General features: G+C 41.3%; 1 protein-coding gene across 25 annotated transcripts; it reads left to right on the top strand.

The window, feature by feature from the left end:
- Positions 1 to 44: 44 nt before the first annotated feature.
- Positions 45 to 20,971, top strand: LOC124861542 (abl interactor 2-like). Of its 25 annotated transcripts, none has more exons than XM_047355326.1 (12): positions 45 to 252; positions 6,169 to 6,336; positions 6,474 to 6,650; positions 8,609 to 8,626; positions 10,142 to 10,245; positions 13,530 to 13,676; positions 14,551 to 14,672; positions 14,850 to 15,056; positions 16,653 to 16,820; positions 17,790 to 17,876; positions 18,450 to 18,653; positions 19,139 to 20,971. In XM_047355326.1, exons 1-12 carry the CDS (start codon positions 136 to 138, stop codon positions 19,312 to 19,314), a joined length of 1,695 nt encoding a protein of 564 aa, XP_047211282.1. In that variant the 5' UTR covers positions 45 to 135; the 3' UTR covers positions 19,315 to 20,971. The 25 variants fall into 25 exon arrangements, with proteins under 25 accessions (XP_047211282.1, XP_047211281.1, XP_047211284.1 ...); XM_047355325.1 differs by having other exon boundaries at positions 14,548 to 14,672; positions 17,793 to 17,876; XM_047355324.1 differs by having other exon boundaries at positions 46 to 252; positions 14,548 to 14,672.
- The last annotated feature ends 3,431 nt before the right edge of the window (positions 20,972 to 24,402 follow it).

The following is a 24,402-nucleotide window of genomic DNA, read 5'->3' as shown; positions in this document are numbered from 1 at the left end:
ATGTCAGTGGAAAGCATTTTTTAAAACATGAATCATCGTGGGAAGCCCTGCTCGTGGGACAGCCCCTGCCGTACCACAGGCGGCCGCTGGAGGCGCGGCGGAGACCTGCATCCCGCTCCGCTAAAAGATGTGAAAATGGCGGAGCTACAAATGCTTCTGGAAGAGGAGATTCCTGCAGGACGAAGCGCTCTTCTAGACAGTTTTACCAACTTGGAGAGAGTAGCGGAATACTGCGAAAGCAATTATGTCCAGGTAGGTTATTATCATGTCCAATTTGGTTCAAGTTTAAGACAGGCATCCCTGGCTGGGCGAGCTGATGCTAGGCTAGCTGTTGCTAACGCTGTATTATAGCTATCTGCTAAAACGAAAACACGCCACTGTCAGGGCGTCTGGTTTGGAATGAAATCAACCAGTGGAAGGTTTATTTCTGTGTTATTGACCTTATTTACTAGTATAGCTATTGTGTTTACATTTTCAACAACGTTATTGCGGACGTGTTTGTTGTAGCTCGTTAGCTAGCCACTTTCCCTCATCACCATCGGTTAGAATAACCCAAAAACAAAACAATAAGGGTAATAAAACAGGCCGTAAAGATCAATCGTTACGATCAGTGAGCGATCAGGCAGCTATCTATGAAGGATATCTAGTCTGACTAATCTCTGCTGAGCTCTGGTTGGCAGTAGATAAACCGCTGTGATCACACGATTACACCGCTGATTTAAGATGCGAGGCACAGTGTCTTTAAAAAGTAGTTGAATTGGGTTATAAAACGCCCTACTTAAATGTTGTTTTTGTCTGTGCCTCAGTGGGTAATTGGTTGTTTCTTTGTCGGCGTATTCAAATGTTGCAGCTGATTTGCATTGCAGTTGCTCGTGTTAGAGGAAAGTGAACGGATGGGGGGATCAGCAGGTGATTTAAAGACCAGTTTCTTTTCGTGATCTGGCCTGCCTGTTGTATCTTTCCGAGGACGTCAATACATCCAAACATATTAGTGTAACTTTTAATTGAAGATGCACCGATACATTGTCTGAGTGGAAACGGATGATGATTATTTAAAAACAGCTTCCAGCTGCCAATCAGCGTGGCTCAGGGTTCTCCAGCTGCACCTTTCAAGACCCTGTCCTGCATCTGGTTCAACACAATGAATTCAATACCAGACTTCTGCTGTGTAATAAAGGGGAATAATTCAGTTATTTGAATATGGTTCGTTGAATATTTGCATCTATGTGCAGTGGCTCTGGAGGAGCAAGGTCAGGGGTGTTGAAATCCCCTGGTCTATCTCTCTCTCCTCTTCTGGGTTTAAACCAAATGTTTCCAGCAGTTTCATCTGATGAGCCTCTTCATCCCAGTCGTGCTTGAGATGGACAGAACGATTTGACAAGGTCTGATGGTGAAATCCTGACCTGATCACGTCTGACAGGTTGTACTGGAGAGGTGTAGGATGGCATCCTGCTGGCTGGCAGGGTTTCCACCCCGCGCCGTTGCTGTCAGATAGCTGTCATCTCTCTCATGTCACTCGGACAGGTGTGTTAGTCAGGAGAATACTATTAGGATGTGTCACTTTTTACTCTGGGTGTGGGCTAGGTTTCTAATAACAGCGCCAACCTTGAAGGAATTTAGACTTGTTAACTTGTAAGTTTTACACAGGAATGCTGTCTTAAGTGTGCATGTGTGTAGAGAAGTCATTCGGTAGTAGTATTGACTTTTCTGTCAGCTTTGATGGGGGAGGAGATCTCTCTTATGACATGTTAATTTGAATAAGGTAACAACAAACAGGACCTGGATATTTCTATAGCCCACACTTGTTAAACCACCTCAGGTTTGCTGGGAACCTTTGCACTTTTCCTGCAGATGTTCACAAAACATGATGTTGGAAGTATGAAACCATATTGGCCCAGTTTTTATTTCATAGAAAAGCTTTCATTTGTAATTATATAGATATTGTGTGTAGTTATTTTTTAATTTGATTTATTATATTAAAAAAGAATTCTAAAAGACTTTTAATGGAAATGAGTAGCAGATTTAAATAAAGCACTCTCCATACTTGGAGGCAGCCCTCTGGGGGAGAGTCAGTCCCACAGCATGACAGATCCTCCACTTTATTTGTACAGGGGGCATAACTGGGCTTTTACACATCTTCATCCTTTGTTTCCTATGGGATTTAGGTCTGGGGAGATGGTCATGGAGGAAGGTTAATATTGTGTTTGGTGGACCATTTTTGTGTCAGTTTGGCTAATTTTATGATCATCGTCCTGTTAAAGAACCCAACGACGATCCTTTTTGTGTTTTCTGGCCAGAAAACCAGTTTAAAAAAATATCCTGGTATTTTTAAAGAGTTAACGATATCATGCAGTTATATATTGTACAGTGGGCATGAAGCATGTTTCATGCCACACATTTCCCAGAATGTTTGTTGCTGGAAGACAGACATTTTCTACCAGAAAAACACTTTTTTTTTTGCGATAAACCTCTGCATTTAATGCATATTGATGTGCACTTTAAAGTGTGAATTATAGGTAGGAAATTCCACCTCTAAAAAGCACTTATTTGTATTTACAGATAAGGCCTGAATATTTAGATCATTTAAATATGAGTTTGAACTGAATATAAACAAACAGATGCCTCAGTTTAGTCCTGATTCACCTCTAAGGGAACTAGATTGTTTCTATTTAACCCGTCAAATGTAGTAATGGAGGCTGTAACTTCCAAATGACTTTTTGTGCATAAACTTGATGCATTATTTCTGAGCTTGCGTGGTTTAAAACTAATTCATTTAGATGTTATCACGATTTACATAAATAAATGTGAATAAAACAGGATGAAGTAAGAATTGATTCGGTTGACTCTACAGGTTTTGGACGGTGTTCATCAATCTAACGTGGGAAAAAATTTGCAGAAACATTCATTGATGAGAAAACGTAGCAGAATGACGTGTTTACCTCATAGCGTGAACTCCACAGCTTTAAAAAAAAAAAAAAATAGCTTCAAGTGTCTTTGTCTTTACTGCTTCAGCTCTTCATCGCTGCTGCTGCTTGTTCTGGTGTCCGTCTCACATGTTCAGTGCGGTCATTTTGGCATGAGTGTCCGGCACTTCTGCGCCAAACTGAGGAACCTGCGGAGCGTCTCCAACACACGTTTAGTCGCCTAACGTAAAATATTTCTGTAATTTAGGCCTCTTCTGCTTTTGGACCCGGTTGGTTTCACAGTAAAAACAGAACAATTAGCAGGAAAACAGTTGTAGTTGTGGTCTAAAAAGTTGAAGAAAACATAAAAAGGTTCATTCATAAAAATCGTGATTGTTTTAGTTGATTAGTAGTGAAATCCTAATGTGATCAGTTACCTTTATGGGCTTAATTTGTAACATGTAACATCGTTTTATGACCCTTTAAGCTTTTAAACTTTAAAGAAAAATCGAGACCAATAACTTAAATATTTGCAAAGCTACAACAGCAACTGTAGTTTTCAATCACTGTAGTTTGAAGCATATTTCCACGCCTCGCTAACCTGTTGTCTTCATACTCTTACAGCGCTGCTTTATTAGGTGATTCCTTAAAAGTTTGTCTGTAGTTATAAGCATATTTCAGCAGGGAGCTTGTTTCAGCCCTACAGCGGTGTACGTCTTATGAGAACCTGCATCATTTGCAACAGATCTCTTGTGTTTAACAGAAAGGAACCAGATCAGAGGCTGCTGTGGCCTGCTGTGTGTGTGTGTGTGTGTGTTCACAGTTACTACTGTTGTAGTGATTGATCTGGTGGATGCAAACGGATGCAACAAACAGGTTTTTTGCTCCCAGTTAAGCAGCAGAATGTTCCTCAGTCATTGATTAAAACAGCACCATAGCTAAGATTAGATCCTGAGCTGGCCCATTTTTATTTGAAAAACTCCAGGACCGAGCACTGGAAAATCTTAGATAAATTAGTAGGTTATTTTTTAATTTGAATTAGAAGTAAGTTTTCTGGCCTTGATTGTGGCTGTGTGTTATGTCATTTTTATTGTTGTATTCTGCTCTGATAGGTGCAGGGTCATAGGATTTCCCTGCAGATGCTTTCACATCACTTCACCTCTGCTTCCATGTTCTCATCAGCATACCTCCAGCAGCTCCTTTCACACCAAATCCACCAGTATTATGCGCTCATACAGCTTGATTTGGGTTTATCTTTCCTTAAAGAAGGCTGCTGTCACAATTAGCTTCAACGCTACTGTTGTTTCTTCCATGTTTTCAGCTTGCTTCTGTCATATGGAGAACAAGGTGGCCTTATATTCACAATCTGACGTCTTGGCAACAATTTAACTGCTGCTTTGAAAAGAGCTCAGACACTGTTACTCAGGTACTTTGTGTTTATCCAAACAACATTATCACACATGTTAATGACTGAAGATGTTCAAAGTCAATAAAGCCAAGAACTTTACTACATAAATAATCATAATGTCACATGAAACTAGGCAGATTGTCATGGTATAATAAGCTCGAGTAAAAATCCCACACTTCAATAAATATAATAATATTACCAAGCTAGGTAATATTGCTTTTATTTGTAAAGCATTTTTTGCTTTACAAATAAAGCAAAAAAAAACATGGCTGGTGCGAGTTTAAAAATTCAAAGTTCCAGTATGAGGGTTAATTGCTGCAAGCAGAAATAAAGTAAAAAGGTTTGCTAGGTGCTGCTTAGTGCAGTGGAGTGGTGGTCAGCAGCCAGAAGCATCCAGTGTGGATTGGTACTGATTACTTGATATTTTTTATGTCATCGAAACAGTCTGAATTGATCCATTTTCATCTCCCCAAGTTGGTCCACAAGTTTCCACAGCATCGCTGCAGACACAGAAATCCCACCCCACCCCTTCCTGTAACAGTCCACTTCAACAATCCTGGCAACAGTTTAAAACCCCAACAGGTCATCCGGACATAAGCCTTTGCAACCTGCTTTAGTTGAACAGGTTAAAGGCGTGTTGAGAAAGATGAGCAGGAAAAGCTGAAGGAGGCTGATGGGCCCTGATGCTAGTTCTGATTCAGAGCAGGGTTTACAAAGCAAAGTAGACTTACACATCTTCTAAGAACCTACCCTGTTGACTCTAGTTGATCACCAAAGAAGATGTGATGTAAAATGACCAGAAAGGGAAGCTGGATAGGACTGCTGCTGAATACTTTAGCATGGTCCAGGTTCGTGTCTACACTGTACAAAATACATTCTGTAAGGGCATGGTTTATATTTACACTGTAACTAGCTGCACAACTGAATCCATGGTACACACCTCCATTCAAGATATTAACCATGGCTGCAACTGACGACTATTTTACTAATTGATTAATCAATTAATCTGTCCACTATATTTTTTCGACTAATAATCGGATAGCAAAAGGTGCTTAATTGGAGATTTTTTACAGAATTTAAACCAGGTTTACAGAAAGAACATTTTTCAACTTATATGCAAAATGTAGAAATGTTTTATACAGTTTTGACCCAATTACTGCTCTTGAGTGAGTTGTTCTTACAGTTAATGGCATGTGTTAGTCTGTATACTCCAGTTAACGATTATTCGATTACTAAATTAGTTGATTATTTCAATAATCGATGAATTACGATTAATCCGATTAATTGTTTCAGCCCTGATATTAACACTTCGAAATGTTATCTTGTCTATTGTTTTTCTAGACACAAAAGTAATCCACTTACTTATTTTTCTGAATGGGGGCTTAACTGCCTGCTGCTTAATTAAGACGATGAAAACGTTGTCATTTTTTTTCCTGATCTTTGTTGGAAAGAACGACTTCAACAAAGGTTTCTGCTGTATCATAAACGGTATCGAAATGCTTCTTAGTGTCCGCATCAGACGTTTTAGTATTGTGGCAATCCTAGTTGGTGGTCAGTTTAGTCACTTCTCATGTTTACTGCCATGGTTAATGCTTAAATAAAGGGCAATTTCACAACTTTAAAACATCTGCTCTCTGTAATCTCAACGTGAAAGAGATGAGTTGAAATAATTAAACTAATTGGAGAAATATTAACAGGTTAGACAGCTATTAAAATAACTGTTAGGTCCAGCAGTACATTTAGTCTGTAGCATTTGGCTTTGAGGCTTTGAAAGTAAGCTTTTGCTTTTTGCAGTCAAAGGTGAAATCAAATCTCATTGGCTACCTACAATGTATAAATATATGTTTGTTTGTTCAGTCTCCAGACAAGCAGAGGGCGCTGGAGGAGACCAAGAACTACACCACCCAGTCCCTGGCCAGTGTGGCCTACTTGATCAACACGCTGGCCAACAATGTTCTGCAGATGCTGGACATCCAGGTGTCGCAGCTGCGCCGCATGGAGTCCTCCATCAATCACATCTCACAGGTGGGGGGCGCCGGCGCACTCATCCAAACAGGCCTGCTTTTGTTCACAAATACGAATTGGATGCATCTTGCATTTTGAGCTTCAGTTTAAGTGAAAGCTGGTTTAGTTACGGACCATTACTGCTTCACATCCCTCAGACGGTGGACATCCACAAAGAGAAAGTAGCACGGCGAGAGATCGGCATCCTCACCACCAACAAGAACACCTCCCGCACACACAAGATCATAGCCCCGGCCAACCCCGAGAGGCCTGTCCGCTACATCCGCAAACCCATCGACTACAGCTTGCTGGACGACATGGGCCACGGAGTCAAGGTGCTCGTTCTTTCTTTTTAAATGTTTGGAATGTCCTAAAGACTAATGAAGGGTTACTACTAGGATGATTTAAGTAGAGTTCAGTTAATGTAGTCAGAATATGGATCTGCAAAATAAATTAGTTGTCCTTCCACACATTTCTACTGATTAATCATCCTTAGATATAAAAGTATGACTCAGTAAATAAGCAATGACTGGCTTTACCTGCTCTGGTATTTTTTCCAACCTTCCAACCTGGATCCAGCGCTTACCTCAACTAGCTTGCTTTTTTTCAAGAAACCAAATATGTTTTTGTCTGAGTTGTTCTTGTGTTGGGGCTCAGTTAAATGTTCCCATCATAACAGATGGAGCTAATTGATCAATATGAATGCTTTGGTTTGTGATTGACGCTTTCGCTTTGAAGCAGCATTTTGGGTCAATATAAATACATTAACCCAGCATTTTAACAATTTGAGCTAAATAAACATCCCAACTACTCAAAATGAGCTTTCATTGTCTCATAATTATGACGTTATGAAACCGTTCTCATGTAAAAGTGAGACGGAGATATTTTTTAACATAAAATGAAAATAAATTTGCATGGAAACATGTTTAAAATCTATAAAGGTAATAAAACCATTTTCACAATAGAAGCCTGACCTCAAGATATTGAGAAAAAACTTTATTTGCAGCAAACAACATGAACATGACATTATCATGCTATAATCTAACAAAAACACCCATCCAGTGTCTATAGCTGCTAATCCATGCAGGCTCACGGTGCCTATCTCCAGCAGTCATTGGGCGAGAGGGGGGGTACACCCTGAACGGATCGCCAGTCCATCACAGAGACACTCATATCGAAGGGCAAGAGACCAATTAACAGTTAGAAGGAAGCCAGAGTACCCTGAAGGAACCCACGCATGCACGTGGAGAACATGCAAACTCCCTGCAGAAAGAGCCCAGGCCAGGATTAGAACCCTGGACCTCCTTGCTGCCAGACAACAGCGCTACCAACTGGGCCACCATGCAGTCCTCCATCTAACAAAAATCTGACAAAATGAGCTTGAAAAAATTGAGTAAATGGACTTAGCATAGCGAGATAATGAAACACAAAAAAGTAACATTGAGATCTTGGTTTCCTGATCTAACAAGATAATGAAACTGTTCTCACAACAAATGCGGGCTCAAGGTCTCTTCTTATGGAGATGATGAGATAAACAACTCGTGTAAAGACAGTTTTGTCTGGTTAAATATCTTTGCGTGAGATTTGGCTTTTAGATTACTGACTGGAAACCCACTGACACAAACAGGTGGATGTGGTTCAGGTGATGCTGATACTAAACCCCAAACACTATCAGGAAATGTGTCAGTAACAGTAAAACTAGTACTTAACATGGTGAAAATGATCTGAAGGTGGGATCAGATATTTAAAAGTTAAAATGTGTAGGAAAACCTGTGAGTCCACATCACCCCTTTTGATTTTAACAATGTTTACCCCGATGAGTTATTGGGTGAAAATATGACTTTTATGAATAGAATTGTGGTTTTTTTTTTTTTTGTTTATGTAGAAAAAGAAATCTAATGTAGAGGACCTGAAGAGGTCAAACATTAGAGAGCTCTCATGTTTCAGTGCATTTGAGAGTGATGTAATGTAAGCAAAAAATCAATAAGTCTGTTTTTTTCACCAGGAAACGAAATCTAAAGTCTGTCACCTGCTGCTGGCAACAGATTCCTGTCTGGTTCTCCTCTCATATAATAGCATGTTTAAAAGTGGTTTATTCTGGAAAGCATGGCTCACACTGACTTTGTTTCCCAGAACTAGAAAACAAAGGCACACAGATCAAATTCCTCAGAGATGAACAATAAGCTATTGTTCAGAAAACCAGCTTTGCTGTTCTCTTTCACCAGCTAACCCCTTGGTTTCTTCTCTTTCTCTCTTAATGCTTGCCAAAATGGCTGTTTGTTGTCAACCACAGTGGTTGCAAAGGTTTAAGGTAAGAGTTTCAAAATAAAAGCCTGAAATGAGGTGGGGGTTGTTTTGCTTTCAGTTGGTGGGTTGGATTGAGCTACAATGGGAGTGGGTTTTGTTTCTGTTTCTCTTTATTAGACTTCTTTACTGTTTCTACAGTCCGCTTTTATTCTTATAGAGAATCAAATAAGATGACACTAGAAGGAGGAAAGGGCTAATTTGTTACACACAGTAAAATATACACAGGGTTTTTTGTCTTTGAATGATATAAAGATATTGTACTGTGCAAAAGTTTTCTCCATCTACCATTTAATATTTTAAACCCAATGAGCCAAATCTTAGAATTCGTTAAAAACCTGGGCTTGAGAGCCAATTAATGCCGGAATGAAAACGCTCCGTACTGGACTCCATCTACCTACTGACTCTGACTTATTCAAGATTGGGTCGCGGGGTTAATGGGTTCAGATGAGGAATTCTGGTCTTCCTCTGACGAGCAACTCTGCCTAGCTTATTCTGAGGGATCCCAAGGCCAGAGGAGATAAATATAGTCCTTCCGGCAAGTTCTGGGTCTGGCCCGGCTTACCTTCTCAACCTCCAATGAAGGCGGACAGGAGACATCCGGATCCTGTGACAGAACCACATGAAGTGATTCCTTTGAAAGAGTAGCAACCACAGCCTTGTCTCAGATGGAGTCCATCCACTCCTATGGAGAAAGCTTATTTTAGCTGCTTGTATCCAGGATCTCCATCGTTCGGTCATAACCAGTATCTTATATCTAAAAGTGACGGTCCGCATAGACTGTTAATCAAGAGCTTTGATTTTTGGGTCAGCTCTTTCTTCACTACAGCAGATTTGAGCAGCACCCACATTACTTCAGAAGAGAGCCACATCTGTCTGTCCATCTTCCACTTCAATCTACCATCACTCTTTAACTAGACACCAAGATACTTGAACTTCTCTACCTAAAGCAGAGACTGACCCTTCCCCCTGCAACCGTTTTCTGGTTGAGAACCATGGCCGACTCGGATTCCAGCAGCTTCAACCTTGGCCGCCAGTCCCTCCAGCGCACGCTAAGGGTCAAGGCTTGAAAACATCAACCGAACTTTTAAATCCGTTTAAAGCAAAAGATGAGACCTTTAGAATCCCTAACCAGACATCTTCCTCTCAATAACTACACCTTGAGAATCCTGTCCATGACGCCACAAGCAGGACCAGTGATAAGGGGGAGGCCCCGGCAGAGTACAACCTGCCCTGGGACAAGCCTGGGATGGTCCCTGTTTTCATGGCTTTAGGACGACTTACCACAACTTCCTTGAGGCCAAGTGAAAGTCTTTCATAGGCAAACCAGTTGTTTCCTTTGTTTCTGTCCCAAGCTATGTAGTTGCTGATATCACCACCTTTTTTCAGTAGAAGGAAATGAAGCATGCTTGTTGTGTTGTGAAATTCACTTTATGTTTCTTATAAATGACGTTATTGTTGCTTGTGTTTTTTGAAGTACTATATCTAACCAGCAGGTGTTCACACATCTGTCCCACCACAGGCCAGTGCTCAAAACATGAAAACCGGAGGAGGTGTTCTCCCTCGCACCAACCCCCCCACACAGAAGCCCCCCAGCCCGCCCTTGTCAGGGAAAGGGACCCTTGGGTATGTAAGCTGCTTGGATTTGTTTTGGGTTTTTTATCACTTTTTCAGATGGTGTGCATCTTTGAAGCTGGTGCAGATGTCCCAGCCTGTGAGCCGGCGTTAGCAACACGTAGGCTCTGCCGACATTATGAGCCTGTTTTAGGTCAGCATTAATTAAACATCAACATTACTTCATGCAGTATTAATACCTGCATTACCTAGTGGAGGCTGCTGAACTAAAACTTCAGTATTGACTTGAGGTTGGTTTTAAGCATCAGAATTCTTTTTGCAGTCATGATGAAAAGAAAATACACCCTCTTTTGAGGTTTTTATGAATCTTTACATATTATAGTCTGGTTGTTTCTAGGTTTGAAAATAATTTCAGTCTCAGAAGTACAAAAACTCACAACAGATTCCATGTTGTCTTTAGTGACTAAACAAAGATGAAGCCAAAATAGACCAATAGAAAATGATTTTAACACAGATATTATGGCCAGGTCAGGCCTACACAATCATGGAGAGGACTGCCAACTTCACAGTAATTGACACCTTCTATAAGGAGGGTAAGCCACACAACGTCATTGCTAAAGAAGCTGGCTGTTCAGAGGGTGCTGTATCCAAGCATGCTAATGGAAAATCGAGTGGAAGAAAAAAATTATAAAACAAAAAGTTCTCATCGCTAGGCCATAATTACCAAAATCTATAGAAATACTCAAGTTTTTCTTTTTGGAACAAATTACTCAAATAAACAGCGTCTGTATTATATGGAAATACATTTACATTTGCAGACTTTTTCCCTTTTTATTCATTCTGGATTTCTACAAAGTGATTCTAAGTGATTGCTAAGAGGTTATTTTAGCCTTTTTACAAATGTTCTGGTCATAAAGGTAAACTTTTAACATGCTAACTGTGGTCTGTAGAGTCTGAGATTGAGCTCTTGGTGTTTTTTGTTATTTCCTGAAACCATTAAAAGCTCTGACCTTGGGTAGAATTTACTGCAAATTCCACTTTCTGATGTTATTGCTACCTGTGTTGGGTAATTCACAAATGAAAAATATTTGTCCATTTCATTTGATGCACTTCAAATCAATTGGCCTTACAATTCAATATTATGGAAGGAGCAAGGGTGTACTTAGTTTTTTCATACAGAATATTTTTGCAGTTTGGCTTCATCTTAGCATATTAAATAATGACAGTGTGGAATGTGTTTTCTTTTCTACTATTGAACCTAATAAAAAAGAGGTCAGTTATATTACAATCCTGCACAAATATTTTTTCAGTACGGTAATATTTTTTGAAAACGTTTTGATATTTTTGAATGAGAATCCCTTCTTTTTTTTTTTTTATTATCATAAGTTGGACTTGTTTTGTTTTCTGTCAGTTTCTCACAGCGGCTGAAGTTTTCACATGTTGTGTGTCCTATCTCTTGGAAGGCGTGTTTATCCTGCAGGGTTTACTCGGGCAGCTTGTAAAATTGTCAAAGGAAGGCTGTGTGTGTCTCTGTCTCTGTGTGTGAAAAGATGATTGTTACCCCTGAGTTGTTTGTGGGTGAGAGGTCGAATGCGTCCACACCTTCATTTTGACCCACAGAGGTGTCTGACCCTTCAAGATGCATATTGATCATCCATGATGCATCCAAGCTTGGGAAAAATCTTCTTTCATTTATTTTCCACCTTTTGTTTCTGTGACCACCCCAGGCTGCTACATATTCCTCATAAAACTGTTTTGCCATCCAAAACGGTGCTGAGGCTGCTGTTCCAGCTGAGAAACAGCAGTGCATCTCTGCAGGCTCTGATCCCAGAATCTTTGTTTCCTCATGTTCAAAACTCATCAGAGCTGCTGTTGGGCTAAAAGCCACGTTCAGTGTTTCTAAGATTTATGTTTCTGCTCACAAGCAAAGACAGTTCAGTTAGCTGACAAGAAAATGTAGTTTTACCTGAGTTCACCATTTTTTATTTATTTATTGCCAGGATCAGATTTGGTCGTGTCCTTTTGAACACAAAAAGGTTTTTTTTTAAATAAACATTGTGGCGATAAAGTAACTCACTCTGTGCTCAGTTTCTAATAAGGATATCAAGGCTTTGGTTTTCCCAATGAATACATTTTGATTAAACGGTGCAGTAGTAGCTCATAAGGAAGTGTGCATTTAACAAGGATTGGCTTTAAAATGGGGATTTCAACAGTTGGTTAAAGCTCATTATATTCTATAAGTAAAAGTAATGGACTGTCATACCAAAGCCAAAAAATATCATCAGTTGAGGAAGTTCAGTTTTTGGTTTTAAATTTTAATGGTAATGATCGTAAAATTTACTTACTGAAATGTTCAGAAAATCATCACTTCTTTTGTGTTCAATAAATTAGTAGAAATAAACTACAACTACCACATATATTGTATAAAATCCTCAGTTTGACTTTAGATCTGACTAAAGTTTTTCTCTGGGTTAGGATTAACCTACTTGGGTCAAGTCCTTCCATAAACTTCTCATTGTAGTTTAGTGGAATTTTGGCCCATTCTCCTAGACAGAACCGGTGTAACTGGGTCGGGTTTGTAGGCTCGCAACTTTTCAGCTCTGCTCCTAACTATTCTGGGACTGAGATTAAAGCTTTTTGATGGACACTCAGAAACATTGGTCACGTAGTCAAATTAGGTAAAAGGTAATTTAATGAAAGTCAGTCATTGTCTGTTTGAAAGATGTGTAAAATAAATCCAACCTTTATTTTTTTTTAATCACCAAAAACAGTAATTGTCTCCCCTGATTTATGTACCTTAAAGAAATATTTAAATTTATTTTAACCTAAATCTATGACAACCAGCTTCAAAAAGGTGTGTTTCTCTTAGCACTCTCCAAAATGACAAAAAACATGAGATGTCAATTAGCGAAGGTTGAAAATGACTACAAGAAAATAAATACTGGCTCAAACTACATTAAATTAGCTAATTTCTAAAAAAAAAAAATATGTAACCCTTCCCGATGTTTCTGCTGAAGTTGGGCCATTGGATTTTTAACACTTAACATGGGATCTTTAGTTTATTCAAGCCACATTTATAGGGAGAATGTTATTTATTCCTCATAGTAAGGAGAAAATCAGTGTGTCATGGAGCTGTTCCTCCACCAGCAGCAGTGACCTCACCTGTTGTCCCTGTGTTTACCATCTGTCATTTGTCATTTTTTTTTTAAGTTTGCACTTTGTTTCTTACTCTCCTCCTCCTACCCCTCCTTTCCCCAACACTCACCCCTGAATGCACCTCCTTTCCCTCTCCACCCACCCCTGGACTCCTCCTAACCCCCACCCTCCCCTCACAGGCGCCACTCCCCCTTCCGGACGCTTGAGCCGGTGCGTCCACCCGTTGTCCCTAACGACTACGTCTCGAGCCCGACGCGCAACATGGCGCACCCCCAGCAGAGCCCTGCTCGCACTGCATCCGTTAATCAGAGGAACCGCACGTACAGGTACCCCCTTGCCCCTCCTCCTACGTCCCCGCATGCCTCTGTACACTTAAATTTTACGCAAGACCCTTTTTTTCCTGCAACTTTCTTCTATTCGAGTCAGCTTGTGAAAAGCTTTCCTCTTCTTTTCTAAACCGGCTCTCCGTAAAGAGTCGTGTCAGGTCATCTTTGATGAGCATTTATCATTCCAGACGGAGGCTGATGATCCGTTTAAGCCCTGGCCACTCAGAGAGGAGATAGACTTAAACACAACAAGGATAGTTTTGAATCTGCGCCCCATCTGTTGGACAGAAAAACTATTTCAGTCTGTTTAAAAGAGAAGAAAGTCTTCCCCCGACTTGCCTCTGAATTTATCTCCATCCACACCTCTTCATCTCTCAGTGATGCACTCTCTACCGTCTTCCTCACATGGCCTGACGCTTCCTTCTTTCACACCGTCTCATGTTTGTGTCTTTGTCTTCTGTTGCTACTGTGTCACGTGTTGTCTGTCCTTATTCAGGTTCTCAGCTGCTTTATTTAACTCATGTCATAATCATTTCAGAGGCTCACAATCGGTGCTTCTTGAGGGCACCAAGAGTTCATAAAAAGAAGACAATGTGAAAAAGTATTTACCTCTTATAGTTTTCTTCTTTTGCAGAGGTGCAATTGATTTCTCTCAGATGCTTTAGATTTTCTGAAACTAGACTTCAAATGAAATGTGCCCTAATTGTTACAACACTTCTGAGTTTAGTTTGTGTGGCTGCTCAGATCAAGTTTAAAAGTACTCCTTGTTACGGTTCTGTAAGGAAAGAAAACAGATGGTGCAGCTTTCAGCAGGAGTGTGCCATACGTTTGAGTGTTTGTGCTCTGACGTGTCTTGCCGCCCCTTCACCAGCAGTGGGAGCAGTGGGGGAAGCCACCCCAGCAGCAGTCGCAGCAGCAGCCGAGAGAACAGTGGCAGTGGCAGCGTGGGTGTGCCTATCGCTGTGCCAACACCAGCCCCGCCCACAGTATTCCCAGGTAATGCCTTTTTTTATTTACATTGTCATCATTGGCTTGAAACTAACTGAACTAATCTGAGCGTTGCATAGCTTCGGATCTGCTGTTCTTCCCTTTCTCACTCTGATGTTGTCTTGACCTCCCTCGCCTGTCTCTTTTTTCTTCCTGACCTTTTAATACCTTCAACTTATCCATCAGGTTCAGCCCCTCCCCCACCCAACACGGCCAAATCTCCCCCTAACACTGCCACCACCCCTGGGCCACCTCCTTCTGTCCTAGACGGCCCCCAACAAGCCCCTAATCCCACTGTAGAGATCCCGCCTGTACCCCCACCCCCTCCTCAGCTCCCTGCCTCCATGGCCCCCACAAGCACCGGCCCCGCTTCTTATGGCAACCCTGCACAAGGTGAGTGCAACCCTCTCCTGGTGGGAGAAGCTCACCCCTGCATGTCCCCCACTCTCCATCTCACCTCTGCTCACATCGCCCCTCAGCTTAGATTGTTATTTGCAGAAACTGCCAGGCCACTCTGGCCCGTTCCTGCTTTGAGCGTCCATATTGGGAGCAGAGACAGTGCCTCCATGTGTGTGGCTGTACAACATGGTTGACATTTAAACCATCTTTATCATCTTATTATAGCAATTAGCATGGACACCATTACAAAAAAAAATGTCGAACTTGACCTAAACAGAGATTTCCAAAAGGTTCTCAACATTATCGGATGTTCCATGACAGAACCAAGTGGACTCTACCGAAAGCATAAGAAAAGAACAACTTTGCTGTTATACATTCAGCCTTCCGGTTATCTACAGAAAGTCTCACGCTGTCTAGCAGGCTGAATAAACCATGGGTTGACACGTTGTAGACCAATGGGTCTACAACAGCTGCTAACACCTACTCTCTTCCTCTGACTCGGTTTTAAACACCTCTCTGAAGCTAAAAATGACTAGTATTAACCAGTCTTCACTCAGTAACAGCGTCCAGGCAGAAAAGAGTTGCCGATTGCTTAGGTATGGTGTCTTCATTGATTCAGCATATTTAAAGAGTCTGTAATAATGATCTTCACAGCTCCCCTCGATGTCTCCTATGCGATCCTCTTGTCTTCAATATTGAGACACAGGAGAATTTCCAGTTAGGTTTTTGTACCAAATGACTCAGAATCATTTCAACTTGTGACATTGCTACTTAAACATAAATTGTCGGCAAATTTCATTTCCTGACCCACACTCCTCTGCCAAGCTGCTGACTCAAATGCAGAGTAGAATCCACAACATAATTTGAATAGAAGATGAGAATGTCTGTAAGTCTCAGTCAAATTTTCCCCCATCACATCGCTTCATTTCTGAATGTTTGTCTAAATCATTCAGTCTGAGAGCCAAACGGTCTGATTCTCATGCAGCTCCTCAGACGTCCCATCATCCCTCTGCCGCTCGATTCTCCTCCCTTCATCCTACACAGCGTCTCTCCAGCCGCCAGCGACTACTGCGTTGTTCTGATGTATAATGCATGAACCGTCTGGTGGAACAGATTCTGCGTTTTCTGTTTGTCTCTTTTTTTAATTTGTTGTTTTCAGAAAAAAGTCATTTGGATTTCTGTCCTTATACCAGGCTTTTAAATCTATAACTGCCTAATAAATATGACATACTTACATAAATGGGAAATAGTTTGAGTGGAGTAGCTCAGTTTCAGACGTCATTATTCCAAGATTTAATTCAACTCAACAAAACAGATAAACGAACCCTTCTGAGCGCATTTAATTTTCACCTTCCTGAATCTTATTTGTAAGTTTTTTGTCTAATAAGCGAAATGTTGCAAAATTAAAAAACACATTTGTTAAAAAATGGATTTTAAATTTAAATAAAATTTAAAATCTTGATGATTTTGGGCTTAACCAAATAAGCCCAACATTATTTATACCAAACTCTCTATTGTTAAATCTATTCTTTGTCATTTCTTTAACCAAGTGAGGAGTCTCTGCTGCCCTCTGCTGTCATCTATTCATAGGTGCTCCTCAGTTCTACAGCATGAACCACCCAGCGCAGCAGCCCCAGAACCCCCAGGTCGGGGGCTCCCTGCCGTTCCGTCGGCCCTCGTCTGTCACGGGCCAGCCCAACACAGCCCACCACAACCAGAGCCAGCTGAACGGGGGTCCACATTTCGCCCAGAACCAAGGTGATATAGAACGTGTCCAGATTCATTGCAACCACAGATCTCAATGGATTTTATTGGGATTTCATTTGATAGACCAACACAATGTAATACATAAAAACCTGTTCATTCTGATAATCCTACATAAAATCCAGTGCATCTGTGTTCAGAAGTCACTTAGTAAATGAATAGGATCCATTTATTTAGAGGTAGTGGATTAAAAGGGGGCTGAAAACAAAAAAGCTTTCAGTTTTTTTAGTTCTAAAAAGTTTGGTTCCACTTACCAATTATGCACTATTTTGTTTGGTTAACCACATAAAATCCCATTGAAATGCATTCAGTCTAGACTTCATTTTCAGTCGGAACATTTCATCTGAACACTAAATGCAGCTTCTGCTTTAAAACTGGGGCACACCTTTAGGCATGAACCAAAATGATGCTTTTGTCTCCAGATTTTTTTCTTCTTTAGTTTCTGGCTGAGTTTAAGCTTTTAGTTTTCAGAGGAAGCTGATCCCTGAGCTGTTCATCTTTTAATAAATCCTCTCCTGTCCTCATCTCTGGCTCTGGGTCAACATCATGGCTGTCAAGAAGCTTCACCTTGTCACTATGTTTCTGTCTTTGCAGTATTTTGTCCTGTTTATCAGTTTCTCTGCCAGAAATCAGCTGCTCATATATTAGTGTTTACTTCTGTCTTAGAGCTGAAAGAAGACTTAAATACTGCAGTTTAGACCACACCTAAAACGTCATGAATAGCTTGTTATATTGTCCCACCAAATCTATTCACTTTACCAACATTGGATTTAGGATTAAAATCTAGAATGTGACATGCTTTTCCTTTTCTCTGGTTTCTTATTGAATCAGTTCAGGTTAAATACTGTAAAGTCTTTAATAATTAGATTTCCTGCTTCTCTTCTCTGTTCTTTAACTCTCTGTTGTGCTTCTCTTGTATTTTCTAACCTGATCCTGGTTTCTGATTCTCTGTACTGATGCTAGCAGGCCCACACGCGCCCCCTCCCCCATCCATGCAGATCACCCCCCAGCTGCCTCTCATGGGCTTTGTGGCCCGAGTTCAGGAGACTAGTAAGTAGCTTTTTAGCTCCTTCCTCCCTCTGCGTGAGCTTGGCTCATTTGTGCTCCGCTTTCCTCAGCAGCTGATGTCTGTGATTTATATTTGATTTGATTTTTTTGCTGTTTGCTTGATCTTGTCGTCCTGTGGTCCGTCCATTAACATGAGCTGGTTCTGGAAGCTGCTGTCTTACATTCAGCTCGTTCCAGACTAAATATGCAACTAATTTGTCTGAGATTACTCCTTAGAAAGGCTATCAGTAAACTGAATGTGGGATAATTGCAGGTTTCTGTGGCAGTGAATGTTGGTGGGTTATTCTAAAGAAGGCATGACTTTTGTTTACAAGCATGATGATGTTGCTTAGAGATTTTTTTGATATGTATCATGTATTTTTTTTTGTAATTAATTTATTTTGTCTTTCCTGAAACTGCATGGGAAACCCTAGTGTACACTTAGTTTACATCCCAATCCATCGAGTGTTTTCTTTTTCTGTTGAAATGCATGGAAGAGTCTGTCGCCTCTGTGCACATCCTTCCTTCCAAATGATTCATGTCGTATTTTCCTGGCTGCCTAAAATCTACCTCTAGTCTCAGACGTCCCACCACCGCCTCCACCAGCTGACGAATCGGTGTTTGAGGAGCCCACACCACCTCCTCCTCCACCTGAGGACTATGAGGAGGAGGAGGAGGAGGAGGAGGAGGAGGAGGAAGAGGGGTCAGCGGTGGTGGAGTACACCGACCCCTACGCTGAGGAAGACCCACCATGGGCCCCACGCAACTATTTGGAGAAAGGTTTGTGTTCAGATCTACCAGAAAGAACTTAAAACACTCCCTAGTTCCAGTTCTCTCTGGGTCATCCTCCTCTCTGTCCATGGCGATGTAAAACTAGCTTCCCGGTGGTCAGTGACAGCAGAAGTTAGGCTTGGTGGTTCTTATTATCCCTGATCACCTTAACCAATTTGTTTTGATCTGAGGGGGAGATTTTGGTCAGATGTTTTAAACATGGATACATTTAAGTGTTTGGAAATACACACCAAAGCAAGTTTCAAAAAGGAAACATTGATCTTCTGACATTGATCTTCTTAAAGCCTCAATACTGCTGAAATTTGTTGAATTTGTTTAAAAGTTACATAACCAGCCAATAGAAATGAACTCTAGTTTTGCCAAGTAGAGCAGTCAAATGTCAGAATTATTCCCAGAGGTTTCTTAAAGCCTTGGAAATAATACTGGAGGGTGTATGTATGTCTTTATTGCTATTTTTCTTTCCGTTCCTTCAGTGGTGGCCATTTACGACTACTCCCGCGACAAAGAAGATGAGCTATCGTTCCAGGAGGGTGCCATCATCTATGTGATCAAGAAGAACGATGACGGCTGGTTTGAGGGAGTGATGAACGGGACCACTGGCCTCTTCCCCGGCAACTACGTGGAGTCCATCATGCACTACGCCGACTGAGCAGCCCTTCTCTGATTCCGAGCGGGAGGAGAGTGTGGAGACTTGGATCAGGCGGAGCATGATCTCCATCCGAGCGAAGCAAATCTGAAGGACATGACAAACTGGGGGTCATTCTTTCGACATAGTTGTCGCCATTGTAAAACAGCCACCGCTCTAAATATTATCCTTCCTTGTAATGTTTCTTTCCTTATTTGACCAAACAGGAGTGTTGTTCTGTTATAAAGCCACTACGTATTTTTGTTGTTTACCAATTTGCCCTTATTTTAAACAATATTTATTTGTAGTCTGAGAAAGGGCTGGAGGAAAATGCCTTCGTGTGTAGATTTCTCCTCAACACTCCAGAGACAACAAAATCCTCAATAAGTGGGGGGGGGGGGTACCTCAGGGATGGTGCCAAAGCTGAGCAAACATGACAAGCACATGGCATGCCTTAGCGCGACATCCGCAGGCAAGCGAGTGCTTTAAAGTAGGAGTCCTGATTATTTTCTGCAAAGATTATTTGATGAAATGTAACGTTTCAGGCAGTCTGCTTGACTCATGCTTCACTTTGCAAGCCGGCGTGCAATTTTTCAAGTGAAGGAATCCTCATCCAGCCTTGGAATAACAAGAGTTTTGGAAGTGCAGCATTATTTTATTTTGTTTTTTTCCCCAGAGTTTCGAGGGTTTCTTTTATGGTTTTGCTTGCAGAGCATCAGACTGCATGTTTTCTTTCCTATTGATTACTGTCTTAACATTTTTCAGATATGGTGTGGTTTGGTTTTCTGTACTCGCCTTCTACGCAGACGACAACGTCAAATCTCGGTCATCTCTCAGATGCTTGTGCCATATTGAAGTGCGTGTTGCTGTGCAGAGGTTATATCACTTCATTTGCAATAAATTCGCTGGGGATTCGAGGGTTGGACTGGTACTGAAATGCAAAACTTTCTCAGCTTTTCCCAAGTTGTTTTAAATCAAAAGCACATAGGTTTATAATAAAAAGGTGTAGAAGAAGAAATAATATAACTGTGAGATGTATCATGTCCTCACAAAGGGACTTGTTCAATATGAAAAGAAGCCAGCTGTTGTGTTGAAATGGTTTTAGAGGCCATACAAAGAAAAAAAATCACTTGTCCTCCGTATACTTAAATACGCTTGGCCGTTGGGTGTTTCCACCATGTCGGAATCTTTATTTTTTATTTTAAAAAGGAAAAAAAAAAAGAAATAGGTGGGTCTGTATGTGAGTCTTGCATGCCATTGTTCTTATCTGTAAACCTACATGGCGAGATCACCCATTTCTAAGAAAAAGATGAGCAGCCCTGACTGGTAACAACCAGCCTCATCCAAAGAGACTATCCAAGTTCAAGCCCACGTCCGAGGAGTCGCTCTCTGACCTGAAAGTAGCCGTCATTGCGTCACCTGTGGACCATTATGTGTAAGCTGCTAGTAAATCCAGCAGGCGGGATATTACATAACACTACATGGATGACACTAAATGGTCAAAACTTACATGTAAGGCCTTTGGCCTGCAGGATTCACACCCTTCTGGAGTCACGGATGTCCCTTGGGATGTCAGGTTAACAGTCCATAATGCCATCGTGTTGCACAGTTAAAGTTGAATTGCAGAAGTATCATATTTGTAAAATCATGAGAACAAAGACAATAAAGTTATTAAGATTTACTGGTGCAGAAGTGTCTTTTTATGGATCAAATCACATTGACGGAACTGACTGCTTTTGGTTTGTAAGGTCTGATGTAGATTATTTCTGGCGATTTGTGGTAAAAACTATTGTCTGTAATAAATGCTGTTAGCTGGTTTTGGGGACACTTCTGGTGGATTTGTGGCCAATGAAGGCTCAGCAGATTTTGCTTTTTACACTTTAACGGATGATGCTGTGAAGAAAGTATGTGCCCCTTTACAGATTTCTTCTGTTTGTGCTTTCGTCACATACCCAGGTGTTTCAGATCAAACTAATTTTAATATTTGTTTGATAAGATAACTGGAGTAAATGTGAAAAACACAGCTTGACCATAAGGGCCCGTCTCCCATTTGCCAGAAGCCATCTTGATGATCCCCAGGACTATAGAGAATACCAAGTGAAAAGTGATATAAAAAGATATAAAAGTGGAATTCTTTGGACCTCTGCGGACTGGTATATCTGGCATAAAGCCAACACAACAACCAGCAGTCAAAGATTGTTGTGGTAGTGTGATGGTCTGGAGCTGCTTTTAATGTGTGCCTGTTTAATCTGACCACTTGGTTTTGTAGTTACTCAGATTATCTTTGATATATTACTACTGTTATACAGTTTATAATCTTACTGAATGTCAGTGATTGATGTCTGCATAACACAGTGATTTTCACATTGAATCTATTAAGGTAAATTAGCTTCTTAAAACGCCTTCTCAGTCGAGAAAGTGTTCAGTGTTGGGTTTGAAGGGCATTTTGTAACAAGGAAAAGCAATCTCCTCAGCACTTTGTTATTTTACATTGTCCCTCTACACACAGATTGGTAAGATTTAGGTTAATGCCATTCTTAGTAATACCGTTTTAAAATGGAATTAACATTAAAAACCTATGTGAAAACCGCATGATTAAAAATGCCAAGCTTTGTACACAGATGCTCGGTTAAACGGGGATATTTCACTAAAAACCAAGCGTTAACCAGACCCTAATAATTGTGATGTTAATAAATATATATTTTGTTGCCAGCTTCAGCCTTAGTTAATAACCTTCTATCTATGAGACCTTTAGCAGTCAGATAACAGTGATATTGTTTACCGTTCCGATAATGATGATACTAAACTTTCATGTTTACATGCGGACTGGTTATTCCGCGCTGCGCCTGTAGGGGGTGGTAAAGTGCAGGCCAGCATTGGTGTGCGTTGGAATTCTTTCCCCGCCATAGTTATTTAATACACCAACACTGACTTGGGTTACTTTTGTTAAGGTAAAAGTAAAAGCGAGCTTTCTAGCACCTATTTTTTTTTAGTACGCTACATTTTACGTTGACCCTACCTTACGTTGCCTACGTAATGTTAAAGTTCAGGTAAAAAGCGGGCTCGCTAGCACGAGGACGGATAGCTACAATACGGCTAATGTTTTGTCGAGTTTTATTTGAACGCGGGAGGACAGACGCTTACTTCATTTTAAAGGTAAGAAAAAACTTGTTATATAACGGTATCACTCACAAAAGGCCCAGCAAGGTTATTATTGAATTAGGCACAAGTGGCTTTGTATAGGGGTTTCATCTTCTTAGACATTCTATCGGCTATACACACACATCCCTTTCTGCTAGTATTTCTTAAGCAGTATTGAGATGTAACGGTGGCTGTTGGGGAACATTTACTTTATTGTCTAACTATTTTGACCATGTATTGAACAAAGTTGTATTAAACCGTCCCCTTAGCCCCGACCACCCGGAGCGATCAGAGAACGCGCATATTTCCAAGCCACGTGAGCTTCTTTGGACTTTTGTAAAATGTTCAAAATCACAAGGAGGGAGAAAATGTATCGAGAAGTGGAAAATACAACACAGATCTGTAAAGTAGGGTATAGCTATGATGAATTCTGAATCAAAAAGTATGAAGATGTATACATCTTCATACTTTTTGTATACAAGATAAAATACACTGCTCAAAAAAATAAAGGGAACACTTAAACAACACAATATAACTCCAAGTAAATGAAACATCTGTCAAATCAAACTGTCCACTTAGGAAGCAACACTGATTGACAATTAATTTCACATGTTGTTGTACAAATGGAATAGACAACAGGGGGAAATCTTTGGTGATTATCAAGACACTCTCAGTAAAGGAGTGGTTCTGCAGGTTGGACCACAGACCACTTCTCAGTACCGATGCTTTCTGGCTGATGTTTTGGTCACTTTTGAATGTTGGTGGTGCTTTTCACACTCGTGGTAGCATGAGACGGACTCTACAACCCACACAAGTGGCTCAGGTAGTGCAGCTCATCCAGGATGGCACATCAATGTGAGCTGTGGCAAGAAGGTTTGCTGTGTCTGTCAGCGTAGTATCCAGAGCCTGGAGGCGCTACCAGGAAGCAGGCTAGTACACCAGGAGACGTGGAGGAGGCCGTAGGAGGGCAACAACCCAGCAGCAGGACCACTACCTCTGCCTTTGTGCAAGGAGGAACAGGAGGAGCACTGCCAGAGCCCTGCAAAATGACCTCCAGCAGGCCACAAATGTGCATGTGTCTGCACAAACTGTTAGAAACCGACTCCATGAGGATGGTATGAGGGCCCAACGTCCACAAATGGGGGTTGTGCTCACAGCCCAACACCGTACAGGACGCTTGGCATTTGCCAGAGAACACCAGGATTGGCAAATTCGCCACTAGTGCCCTGTGCTCTTCACAGATGAAAGCAGGTTCACACTGAGCACATGTGACAGAGTCTGGAGACACCGTGGAGAGAGATCTGCTGCCTGCAACATCCTTCAGCATGACCAGTTTGGCAGTGGGTCAGTAAGGGTGTGGGGTGGCATTTCTTTGGAGGGGCACATGGCCCTCCATGTGCTCGCCAGAGATAGGCTGACTGCCATTAGGTACCGAGATGAGATCCTCAGACCCCTTGTGAGACCATATGCTGGTGCGGTTGGCCCTGGGTTCCTCCTAATGCAGGACAATGCTAGACCTCATGTGGCTGGAGTGTGTCAGCAGTTCCTGCAAGATGAAGACATTGAAGCTATGGACTGGCCGCCTGTTCCCCAGACCTGAATCCGATTGAGCACATCTGGGACATCATGTCTCGCTCCATCCACCAACGTCACGTTGCACCACAGACTGTCCAGGAGTTGGTGGATGCTTTAGTCCAGATCTGGGAGGAGATCCCTTAGGAGACCATCCACCGTCTCATCAGGAGCATGCCCAGGTGTTGTAGGGAGGTCATACAGACACATGGAGGCCACACACAATACTGAGCCTCATTTTGACTTGTTTTAAGGACATTACATCAAAGATGGATCAGCCTGTAGTGTGTTTTTCCACTTTAATTTAGTGTGTGACTCCAAATCCAGGCCTCCATTGGTAAATAAATTTGATTTCCATTGATGATTTTTTTGTCAGCACATTCAACTTTGTACAGAACA

The sequence above is a fragment of the Girardinichthys multiradiatus genome, chromosome 24, assembly GCF_021462225.1.
Source record: "Girardinichthys multiradiatus isolate DD_20200921_A chromosome 24, DD_fGirMul_XY1, whole genome shotgun sequence".
NCBI lineage: Eukaryota > Metazoa > Chordata > Actinopteri > Cyprinodontiformes > Goodeidae > Girardinichthys > Girardinichthys multiradiatus.
This window is presented reverse-complemented; position numbering and strand designations above follow the sequence as displayed.

What these genes read in the sequence shown, in the direction of transcription:
- LOC124861542 (XM_047355324.1), top strand. Translation starts at nt 136, where the DNA reads ATGGCGGAGCTACAAATGCTTCTGGAAGAGGAGATTCCTGCAGGACGA. An exon ending in GCGAAAGCAATTATGTCCAG is followed by an intron (nt 253 to 6,168) that starts GTAGGTTATTAT and finishes TTGTTTGTTCAG; the next exon opens with TCTCCAGACAAGCAGAGGGC. An exon ending in GGCCCGAGTTCAGGAGACTA is followed by an intron (nt 17,877 to 18,449) that starts GTAAGTAGCTTT and finishes ATCTACCTCTAG; the next exon opens with TCTCAGACGTCCCACCACCG.